The following is a 12,302-nucleotide window of genomic DNA, read 5'->3' as shown; positions in this document are numbered from 1 at the left end:
ATGGACAAGGGAGATCCAGTGGATGTAGCGTACCTGGACTTTCAGAAAGCCTTTGATAAAGTCCCACATAGGAGGTTAGTGAGCAAAATTAGGGCGCATGGTTATGGGGGGCAAAATACTGACTTGGATTGAAAATTGGATGGCTGATAGGAAACAAAGAGTAGTGATAAATGGCTCCCTTTTGGAATGGCAGGCGGTGACCAGTGGGGTACCGCAGGGATCAGTGCTGGGACCACAGCTTTTTACAATTTACATTAATGATATAGAAGGTGGAATTAATAGTAACATTAGCAAATTTGCTGATGACACAAAGCTGGGTGGCAGGGTGAAATGTGAGGAGGATGTTAGGAGATTACAGGGTGACCTGGACAGGTTAGGTGAGTGGTCAGATGCATGGCAGATGCAGTTTAATGTGGATAAATGTATGGTTATCCACTTTGGTGGCAAGAACAGTAAGGCAGATTACTACCTAAATGGAGTCAAATTAGGTAAAGGGGCAGTACAAAGAGATCTGGGTGTTCTTGTACACCAGTCAATGAAGGCAAGCATGCAGGTACAGCAGGTAGTGAAGAAAGCTAATAGCATGCTGGCCTTCATAACAAGAGGGATTGAGTATAGAAGCAAAGAGGTTCTTCTGCAGCTGTACCTCATGAGACCGCACCTGGAATATTGTGCGCAATTTTGGTCTCCAAATTTGAGGAAAGACATTCTGGCTATTGAGGGAGTGCAGTGTAGGTTCACAAGGTCAATTCCTGGAATGGCGGGACTATCTTATATTGAAAGATTGGAGTGACTGGGCTTGTATACTCTTGAGTTTAGAAGACTGAGAGGGGATCTGATTGAGACGTATAAGATTATTAAAGGATTGGACACTCTGGAGGCAGGAAACATATTTCCGCTGATGGGTGAGTCCCGAACCAGAGGACACAGCTTAAAAATAAGGGGTAGGCCATTTAGGACAGAGATGAGGAGAAACTTCTTCACCCAGAGAGTGGTGGGTGTGTGAAATGCTCTGTCCCAGAAGGCAGTGGAGGCCCAATCTCTGGATTCGTTTAAGAAAGAGTTGGATAGAGCTGTCAAGGATAGTGGAATCAAGGGTTATGGAGATAAGGCAGGAACAGGATACTGATTGAGGATGATCAGCCATGATCATAATGAATGGTGGTGCAGGCTCGAAGGGCAGAATGGCCTACTCCTGCACCTATTGTCTATAGACTGTAGGGAACTAGATGGTGACATCTTGCAAGATGTCCAGATGTCCAAAATGTCCAATCATAGCAAGTGATACATCTCCATTGAGTTTACATTGTGTTCCTGTACAATTGCATTTGGAGTAATCCTAGCAGCGACTAAGGCCCCTCATCTATTTTACATCAAATGCTCCCTTGGTGATATCTGAAATGGTGTCTGATTCCACATGTACACTGACAACTTCTATCACTCTTTGGCTTGCTCCATTTCCTCTGATTAGTTACACTGTTTATCCAACATTGCAAAAGCAGAAATTTCTTCCAGTTGAATATTTGAAAGACTTTGTCATTGTCTTCAGTCCCTGCCACAAACATTACTTCTTAACCTCTTTTTGACACTGACCATAATGTGGCAGCTTCGCTGTCTGAGTTTACATTGTGATGAGGTTCTGATTCCATATTCTGCCCATACAGTGAATGCCTAGATCCATCTCCATGTGATTACAACTGCTGCTGCATAAGCCCATCAGTTAACCTCCTCATTCATACATTTGTTGCTAACCTGCCCAGCTGCCTCCCTAGCAGCCACCATAAAGTTTAATCTTTCTCTGGTATGTGGTCCTCTACAATATGTCAAGTCCTCTTCACTCCTCACCAATGAGCGTGCTGGGCTAGTTTTAATCTTAGCTCAGAATCTGGCAACTGTTCCATTTAAAGTTCTCATTCCTTTAGTTGTTCATGAGATACAGAGGGTCGAGGAGATCATTCAGTCCACTCAAGATTCTGGCACTCCTTCAACCCTGACCTGTTGAACATACTGATTTTTATCATTGGTGGTGGTGCCTTTCAGCTGCTTGAGTCATATACTCTGAAATTTTCTCCTTCAACTTGTCTGACTCTCTAGGTTTCATTTTATGCATCATTTACCAATTTTTTGTCATCCGTGGCTTGATATTAACTTTTTTGATCATGGATCCTGTGAAGTCCCTTGGAATGTTATAGTATGGTAAAAATGCTGAGAGTTGTTCCATAATTTAAATGTGTTGTAATTATGCATGCAGAAGGCTGTGGAGGCTAAGTCATTCTCTTTTTAAGACAAAGATACATAGGTTCTTGATAATTAAAAGCGTCAATGGTTATGGGGAGAAAACAGGAGAATGGAGTTGAGAAACACATCAAATGGCCTAATTCTGCCCCTATATCATACGGTCTTATGTTATCCCAAAACTTGTTAAGCTGGTAAATTATTATTTCTTTTAACCTTCACAGTTGACCAAAAACAACAAAAAAAAAATTGCTCGTCAAGAAATGGCCATGTACAATCTTACCCTCTTGTCTCAGGCTTATTTCTGTCAACCTCAGACTTAAGTCACAGTCTTTCCTATATACTTAAACAAAATCTCTGTTACATCCAAACATTGAAAATGGGAGTAGACTATTCAACCCTTTAATATCATTCTGCCATTCAATAAGGCTAATCTAATTATAACCTCCAATCCTCATTCCTACCTAACCCAATAACCTTTCAATTTCTTGCTTAGCAAGAATCTAGCTACCTCTACCTTAAAAACATTCATGGATACTCTCCTGAAAAGATGGAGAAGCAGAATTCCAAAGATCAACATCATCTGAGAGAAAAACGTTCACCTAATCTGTGTTTCAAGTGGTTAGCCCTTAATTTTTAAACAGTGACTGTAGTTCCAGATTCTCCCATAAAGGGAGACATTCTCTCTACATCCACTTTTTCAAGACCATCACAATCTTGTATATTTCAATTAGCAGCTCATTTCATACACGTACCACCCTCTGCGTGAAAATGTTGCCCCTCAGGTCTCTTTTATATCGTTCCCCTCTCACCCTAAACCTATGCCCTCTAGTTCTGGACTCCCCCGCCCCAGGGAAAAGACTTTGTCTATTTACTCTAACCATTCCCCTCATAATTTTGTAAACCTCTATAAGGTCACCCCTCAGCCTCCAATGCTGCAGGGAAAACAGCCCTAGCTTGTTCAGCCTCTTCCGATAACTCAAATTCTTCAACCCTGGCAACATCCTTGTAAATCTTTTCTGAACCTTTTCAAGTTTCACCACATTTTTCTGATAGGAAGGAGACCAGAATTGCACGCAATATTCAAACAGTGGCCTAATCAATATCCTGTACAGCCGCAACATGACCTCCCAACTCTTGTACTCAGTACTCTGACCAATAAAGGAAAGCATACCAAACATTATCTTCACTATCCTATCTATCTGCCACTCCACTTTCAAGGAGCTATGAACCTGCATTCCAAGGTCTCTTTGTTCAGCAACACTCCCTAAGACCTTACCATTAAGTACAAGTCCTGCTAAGATTTGCTTTCCCAAAATGCAGCACCTCGCATTTTTCTGAATTAAACTCCATCTGCCACTTCTCATCCCATTGGCCCATCTGGTCAAGATCCTGTTGTAATCTGAGGTAACCTCCTTCGCTGTCCACTACACCTCCAATTTTGGTGTCATCTGCAAACTTACTAACTATACCTCTTATGCTCGCATCCAAATCATTTATACAAATGACTAAAAGTAGAAGACCCAGCACTGATCCTTCTGGCACTCCACTGGTCACAGGCCTCCAGTCTGAAAAACAACCCTCCACTACCACCCTCTGTCTTCTATCTTTCAGCCAGTTCTGTATCCAAATGGCGAGCTCTCCCTATATTTCCGTGAGATCTAACCTTGCTAACCAGTTTCCCATGGTGAATCTTGTCGAATGCCTTACATGAAGTCCCTCAGGTCTACCCTCTACCCTCATCAATTCTCTTTGTTACTTCTTCAAAAAACTTAATCAAGTTTGTGAAACATGATTTCCCACGCACAAAGCCATGTTGACTCTCCCTAATCAATCCTTGCCTTTCCAAATGCATGTACATCCTGTCCTTCAGGATTCTCTCCAACAATTTGCCCAACACCGACATCAGGCTCACTGGTCTATAATTCCCTGGCTTGTCCTTACCACCCTTCTTAAACAGTGGCACCACGTTAGCCAACCTCCAGTCTTCCGGCACCTCACCATTTGTATCAATGATACAAATATCTCAGCAAGAGGCCCAGCAATCACTTCTCTAGCTTCCCACAGAGTTCTAGGGTACACCTGATCAGGTCCTGGGGATTTATCCACTTTTATGCGTTTCAAGACATCCAGCACTCCCTCCTCTGTAATATGGACATTGTTCAAGATGTCACCATCTATTTCCCTACATTCTATATCTTCCAAATTCTTTTCTGCAATAAATGCTACTGCAAAATACTCGTTTAGTAGCTCCCCCATTTTCTGCGGCTGCACACAAAGGCCGCCTTGCTGATCTTTGAGGGGCTTAATTCTCTCTAGTTACCTTTTTGTCCTTAATATATTTATAAAAAACCTTTGGATTCTCCTTCATTCTATTTGCCAAAGCTATCCCATGTCCCCTTTTTGGCCTCCTGATTTCCCTCTAAAGTATACTCCTACTGCCTTTACACTGTTCTAAGGATTCACTCGATCTCTCCTGTCTATACCTAACATATGCTTCCTTCTTTTTCTTAACCAAACCCTCAACTTCTTTAGTCATCCAGCATTCCTATACCTACCAGCCTTTCCTTTCACCCTAACAGGAATATACTTTCTCTGGATTCTCGTTTCATTTTCATTTTCCAACCGTCCCTTTACCTGTGAATATTTGCCCCCAATCAGCTTTTGAGAGTTCTTGTCTAATACCGTCTTTAATTGGCCTTTCTCCAGTTTAGAACTTCATCTTTTAGATGTGGTCTATCCTTTTCCATCACTATTTTAAAACTAATGGAATATGATCACTGGCCCCAAAGTGCTCCCCCACTGACATTTCAGTCACCTGCCCTGCCTTATTTCCCAAGAGTAGGTCAAGTTTTGCACCTTCTCTAGTAGGTACATCCACATACTGAATCAGAAAATTGTCTTGTACACACTTAACAAACTCCTCTCCATCTAAACCCTTAACCATATGGCAATTCCAATCTGTTTGGAAAGTTAAAATCCCCTTCCATAACCACCCTATTATTCTTACAGATAGCTGAGATCTCCTTACAAATTTGTTTCTCAATTTCCCTCTGACTATTAGAGGGTCTATGTTAATTTACATGAACTGCATATGTCAAGAAACCACTTGTATTAATAAAATTGGAATGGCTCCTAAAATATTGGCCAACAATTAATTTTAGGCAGGCTGGGTTTCTTGGTTAAATGGAGGAAATATTTTTAAACATCCTTTGCCTGGTAACGAACGTTAATATTAAAGTTATGTATTCCATATTCTTGACATAGTTCATAGTCACTTTTAAATTGTATTGTTGCAAGCAAGAAGTGGACAGTATTCCTGTTAAATCAGCATACTGTAGAGAGAGTTTGCATGTACATTTCCAAGCTTATCTACCACCAAGAGAGTTTATTTATTGTCAGTTTATCTGAGTTTATCCCTTATCTCAGTTTATCCCTTATCTCAGTTCGCACACCTTGCAATGCATGTTTGTTCATCCAGGAGAATCAACAGAAAGTATTATCCCCTTTTTTTAAAAGAAGAAGCTTTTTTATTAAAGTGCTGATTTGTTTGGTCATATTCATAGAGAAATACAGCACTTAGAGCTGCTCGCAGTTCTGGTATCACCCCCAAGTGACCATTCTACTTTTTGGAGATTATAGAGCAGAAATTTCCAACAATTCACCCATGTAGGGCTTCAAAGATAAGTGCAATCATTGTCTCACTCATGAACGTATGGGCACTGTCCCAACATATCTGACCAATCAAAAGTGTAAATCATGTCTGTTCAAATGCCTTGATATAGGAATAGTTAATTGATGCTCGGATCAACAAACCCCATTAGCTGTGTAGTTTGTCACAAATTAAATTGACTCAGTCATAAGAGGATCAGTAACCTTTTTTTTCCAAATGAAAGACTATTAAAGTCAATAATTAGCATAGCTTTACAGCATATAATTTTCCATGCCTTGCCTGCTTTTTCTAGGCGATGTAGCAGGAATTGGTTGGGAGAGAAGTGATGGAACACCACCACCTCCAGGACAACCATCAAAAGGCAGAGTATATTTCACATATTGTGGGCAGCGGCTAAGCCCATTTCTGGAAGATGTGTCTGGTGGAATGTGGCCAGTTGTTCACATTCAAAAAAAGGTAATTTCTTTATTTAATTAGTTACATGTTTGTAGCAGAAAAGGCAGACATTAAAGAAAGGTTTGCGTTATTTGAGGTTGACCCGTGATTGCCAAAATGTGTTCTACCATGAAGACTGATGGTTTAACGCATGATGATCTTGCTGTATTTCCATGGCTCAGTGGTTAGCACTGCTGCCTCGCAGCGCCAGGGACCCAGGTTCAATTCCAGCCTCTGACGACTGTCTATGTGGAGTTTGCACATTCTCCCCCTGTCTGCGTGGGTTTCCTCCGGGTGCTCCAGTTTCGTCCCACTGTCCAAAGATGTGCAGGTCAGGTGAATTGGCCATGCTAAATTTCCCATAGCGATAGGTGCAATAGTGGGGAGTTGGGGAGTGGGTCTGGGTGGGTTACTCTTCTGAGGGTCAGTACGGACTTGTTGGGCCGAAGGGCCTGTTTCTGCACTGTAGGGAATCTAATCTAATCTTTAAAAAAAGGAATTGAGATACCGACAGATCATTTAATCATTTGTTAGTTAACATTGGAGTTGCAATTTGCAGCAAAAATGCCATAAGCTATCAACATATTCAAACGTACAATAGTGAGAAAAAAAGAATGCTGCAAGAATTGGCAACTAGTCCATCTTTCTGAAAGCTTTTTAAAGATGTATACTTGTCACATTGGACTGAATTTTTCAGATGATCTTTTGCGTATAATTGGAAAATATTGCAACTCTGTAAGTTTGCAACTGTTATTTTCATGGCACAGCTTTATCATTCTATTCTAGAAATTTGTGAAGCTGATAGTGCTTTTGATAACTTTCTTCTTTTTCACTGGTTCCTTATTAATTATATGACTTGAAAAGCAAAATGAAAATGTTAATATTTTGTCGAATAGCTTTAGCATTTATACTACTGTAAAGACATTACTTCAAAGCTGATTATTGTTGATTTAAAGAGGGCAGATGAATATAACAGCAGTTGTGGATGCAGCATGAAAGAGATGTTCTAGTCTCAAGTTAGATAAATGCAAGTCATGATAATTCCTTACTTGTTTTAGTAATGCACTCTGAGGTCCCATCTTTTTAATGAGAGATTAGACTTATCTCCTCAAGTCAAGGTAAAAATCGCAGTACTATTTTTAGAAGAGCAGTGCATTCTACCTGGTGTCCTCACCATTAATTTATCTTTCAACAAGCAAAGCTAAAAACAGATGACTTTGATCATTCATAATATTACTTATTGTGGGTCTCTGTTGTGTGCAAATTAGCTGCTGCTTTCCTTGCAACTGCTTTGATTCCACTCAAATCATATAATTGGCTTTGTAGTGCTCCAGGCTTTGAGGTTGTTAAAGGGACTAGATAAATGCAATATTTTTACTTTTAAATCGACACCATAGAGTAATTGAAAATGAAGAGAAAATATAAACAAAAGAGCTGGAAATCTGAAACAAAAACAGAAATCGGGGGGAAGGGGGAAACTCAGCAAATCTGGCAGCATTTGTGGACAGAAAACAGTTAACATTTGAAATCTAATGCCCCTTCTGGCTCTTCAGAGATCTGTCTGGATTCCATGTGGAGGATCCCATTTATATCTCTAGTTATTTCTGATCACGTGGCGCAAAACTTTACCTTTTTATTTACTTGTTTCCATATTCTTTTTAATAGAATACTAAAGTCCGTGCAAACTTTGGATGCCGTCCTTTTGCTTATGCAGAAGGTCAGGCACACAGGAATGCAGCCGATCTCTGCATTGATCTAGCAGAGGAAATTAGTGCCAATTTTGAAGCTTTACCATTCGCCATGGCCTCTGACAGTGACAATGATGCTGGTGCTAGTGTGGCATCTGATACTGCATCCCATGGTCCACCCTGTCGCATTGCAGCTACTGCTGCAGCACAACAGCGTAAGTAGCATTTCTCATTTAAAAACTTTGGTTGCATCTTGTTGCTATGTCATTTTTATCCCTTTTCGTCTTGATTATTTGGTATTTGTTGTATTTTAGATTCATCATATAGATGAGTATCTGTTTCCTAATACCTAAAGGCTAGGTAAGCTTTCACATACTCAGGTGAACACAGAGGAAGTCTATTTTCTAAATACTTTATTGACCATCTCTGGAAAGTAGTATGCCTCCATATCTGACTCTTTTTCAGGCTTTACTGATCAAATTAGTATTCTCATCAGCACTTACATTTCAACTATACTAATACAGATGATCTGGCTGTTATCACTTTACTGATTGAGACCTTGCTGACTGCACATTAGTTACTGCATTTTTAATATTACAACAAAGGCAATACACCATAAAGTGCTTTAGAATGCTCTGCCATGAATGGTTCTACATAAATGCAAATTTTTGAACATCAGATAAACAAAAACAGCTAATATAATATACATTTGTAGTCAACATACTAGCTAGATCCTGAAAAGAAAAATAATAAAAACCTGAAATCACCAAATTAGCTCTTTTTTGTTTTATCGATGCAATGATTTTAATCTTGCATTTCTGACCACTGGATGGGCCTTCTGAACCTGTGAAAATTTCAAAGCAGCTATCTCTATTTGAGTAATAGAAGTAGAGTTTCCTTAATAATTGTTACTGGGAATTATTAGATTTTAACAACTGACAGCTCAAACATTTTATCAAAACTGTCAGTTCCTTATGCAGCTGAATCAATCATATGGTATTTTATACATTTGAATTATGTGTAATTATGTATCTTGATTCCTCCTTTGAACAATACTTAACAAGATCAGAATAAGAATTCCAGTCAAAGTCTTTGACCTGAAACACTAACCCTGTTTCTCTCTATAGCTGCTGCTAGACCTGCTCAGTATCTTCAACATTTTGTGTTTTCACTTCAGATTTCCAGCATCTAAAGCATTTTGCTTTTAGTCAGATTTTTTAGTAATTTAGAATGGATCAAAACTTTTACAATTCTTAAGAACACTATTTGATGTAAGGATGATGTACAGCAAATGTGCCTCAGGTGACATTCTCCTCTACTCATTTACAGAATATGATAGTGATGCCTCTTGCCATTACAAAGTAGAATTGAGCTATGAAAACCTTTTGATATCTGGTCCATACTGTCATCCATCACCAGTACCCGATGATGAAAGTGATGATGACGACGATGATGATGTTCCAAGAGTAAGCGATTTATAACTTCAAGTTAATAATGAAAACAAGATGTATGTTATCTTTCTCCACATCAGTTTGGTCTCTTTTCCCTTCCTGAGATTTTGGAATCCATAAGCAATGAGCCAAAAATCACTGCAGTTATCATACAATTGACAGACATCTTAACATTCGTGCCATACAAAACACCAGGTTATGACTGTCACCAATAAGAGTCAATCTAAGCATTGCCCTTTGACATTCGGTGGTGTTACCATCACTGAATCCCCCACTGCCAACATCCTGGGGCTTACCATTCTCCAGAAACTCAACTATATTTGCCACTTACATACAATGGCTACAAGAGTAGGTCAGAGGCTAGGATTACTGCGAGTAATTCTCCTCCTGATTTCCTAAAGCCTGTCCATTATCTATTCCCAAAGCCTGTCTATTATCTAAAAGGCACAAGTCAGGAGTTGATGGAACACTTGCCCACTTGCCTGGATGGGTGCAGCTCCAACAACACTTAAGAAGCTTGACACCATCCAGGAGAAAGCAGCCCGTTTGATTGGCACTGCATCCGCAAGCATCCATTCCCACCATCGACACTCAATAGCGCATTCTACAGTACATAGATGCACTGAAGAAATTCACCAAAGATCTTGAGACAGCACCTTCCAAATCCATGACCACTTCCATCTTGAAGGATCAGGGCAGCAGATAAGTGGGAACACCACCACCTTCAAGTTCCACTTCACGCCACTCAGCATCCTGGCTTGGAAAAATATCACTGTTCCTTCATTGTCACAATATCAAAATCCTAAAATTCCCTCCCAATGGCAGCATGGGTCAACCCACAACACATGAACTGCACCTGTTCAAGAAAGCAACTCACCACCAACTCCTCAAAGGCAACTCAGGGCAGGTAATAAATGCTGGCCAGCCAACAATGCCTACATCCCACAAAATGAATTAAAAGCAACTATAAGTTAGATCCTTGTGCTCCCCAATATGGAAAGATGGTGTCTCAGTGGTTAGCACTGTTGCCTCACAACGCCAGGGACCCAGATTCGATTCAAGCCTTGGGTGACTATCAGTGTGAAGTTTGCATGTTCTCCCTGTGTCTGTGTGGTTAGGTGCTTTGGTTTCCTCCCACAGTCCAAAAACGTGCAGATTAGGTAGGTTGTCTGTGCTAAATTGCCCCATTGTGTCCAAGGATGTTCAGGCTAGTGGGTTAGCCACAGAAAATGCAGGGTCATGGGGTTAGAATAGGGGGGATGGGTTTGGGTGAGAAACTCTTCGGAGGCTTGGTGCAGACTTCATGGGTCGAATAGCCTCTTTCTGCATTGTGGGGATTTATGATTCCATGAATACTTCAATAGCAGTTGATGCAGCAATTTTGTGGGGAACTGAGGAGATTGCACTGCAGATATTTCAATTGAGTTTTCTGGTGAGAAGATTAATTATAAATGATCGAGTCATTTTTATGACAAGGGCCATCATATACTTATCTTTTAACCTGTGCATTTTTGTTATCACAGCACTTGAGGCGTGGACATCAATGTATCGAATTTAAAAATTTGCAAAACAAAAACTTATCAGGTTGAATTTGAAATTGGTGATTGAAATATTTTTTCATTTATCATCATTTTCTCCCAATTATTGTGTGATGCTGTTTGACAAAGTATTGATGTCTGATTTCTTATATTGTCTTTTCACAGGAAGATCACTATGCACTTTTAGTCAAAGCCTGGGAAACCAAAGTTTTCCCAACAATTCGCAGACGGTTCCGGAATGAAGCAGAAAGAAAATCCGGATTAGATCAGATAAAGGGTGCATTGCAGCTTGGTAAGTTCCAAGCAATTTATGTGACTAATGAATAGCCACAGCAGATTGTTCAATTTTAGCAGTGTTTTGTTGAATTGTTGCATACTCCGTTTTTAAAAACAGTTGCCTGAGCATGTGTTAATCTGATTTATTCTTTATGATTTTCTGTTTGCCATTATTCTTCCAAATTCCTAAATGGCCTTGCCATTTCCCTTTTTTGTCAATCTCATCCAGTCTGATGAGTCTGAAATATCTGCTGTCCTCCAATTTGGGCCTGTTGCGCATCCACAATTTTCACTTCTCAATTGGTAGCAAAATCTTGAACTTTCAAAGGCCTAAAATTCCCTAAATCCCTCTTTTTTTTCTCTCTCTCCTTTCAGTCACTACCAAGATTTTGGTAATCTGTCTTAATAACTGCATGCATGGCAAGTTATTGTATTTTAGTTTGATCCTTTGACTTAGGACTTTTGATTATGTAAAATGCTATATTAATGAAAGCTGTCATAAAGAACACAGGAGCAGTTGTTTCATGTAAAATTACCTTCTATGCTGAGCAACTGTATGAATGTCATCTGCTGTCAGTTTCCTAAGGTCAAGTGGAAAAGGTAGTAATAAGTGACAACTGAGTAGTTGAATGGAACGAATATGTGATATTTTATAACTGTACTATACAACTCAGAAGTGTCTCAACTTAATTACTTTGGACTGCAGTGATCATTTTTCACTCAAACCTACAAACAATAATAAGATAAATACCCAATTAATCTGGTTTTGGTAGTATTGCTAGAGTTGCAAGTATTGATTGGGTCAGCAGAAGTCACTTCTTCTCTGGCAGTTCTAATTGTTTAGCTCACATTGTAAAGAGTTTAATGCCAACACAAATTATTTTAGCTGCATTCTATTATTTATCTTTTGCCTTTATCATGCACTTCATCCATTGGCCATTTTATAGGACAAGCAAAGTTTATTCTGCCTTTCATAGTTAAAAAGGATCATATGATTTCATAAAGA

General features: G+C 39.6%; 1 protein-coding gene across 4 annotated transcripts in view; it reads left to right on the top strand.

Annotated features, from left to right (window-relative positions):
• hectd4 (HECT domain containing E3 ubiquitin protein ligase 4) overlaps positions 1–12,302 on the top strand; it is a 295,048-nt gene that overhangs the window by 203,579 nt on the left and 79,167 nt on the right. For all 4 annotated transcript variants that reach the window (XM_087999963.1, XM_087999965.1, XM_087999964.1 and 1 more), the window contains exons 49-52: positions 6,201–6,364; positions 8,009–8,246; positions 9,361–9,497; positions 11,186–11,312. In XM_087999963.1, coding sequence (XP_087856089.1) covers positions 6,201–6,364; positions 8,009–8,246; positions 9,361–9,497; positions 11,186–11,312 — 666 coding nt within the window. The remainder of the gene's footprint in view (positions 1–6,200; positions 6,365–8,008; positions 8,247–9,360; positions 9,498–11,185; positions 11,313–12,302) is intronic.

Source organism: Chiloscyllium plagiosum, unplaced genomic scaffold (assembly GCF_037043375.1).
Source record: "Chiloscyllium plagiosum isolate Xiang-an unplaced genomic scaffold, Cpla_swu_hap1 HiC_scaffold_24, whole genome shotgun sequence".
Lineage (NCBI taxonomy): Eukaryota > Metazoa > Chordata > Chondrichthyes > Orectolobiformes > Hemiscylliidae > Chiloscyllium > Chiloscyllium plagiosum.
Note: the sequence above shows the minus strand (reverse complement) of the source record. Positions and strands in the feature narration are given on the sequence as shown.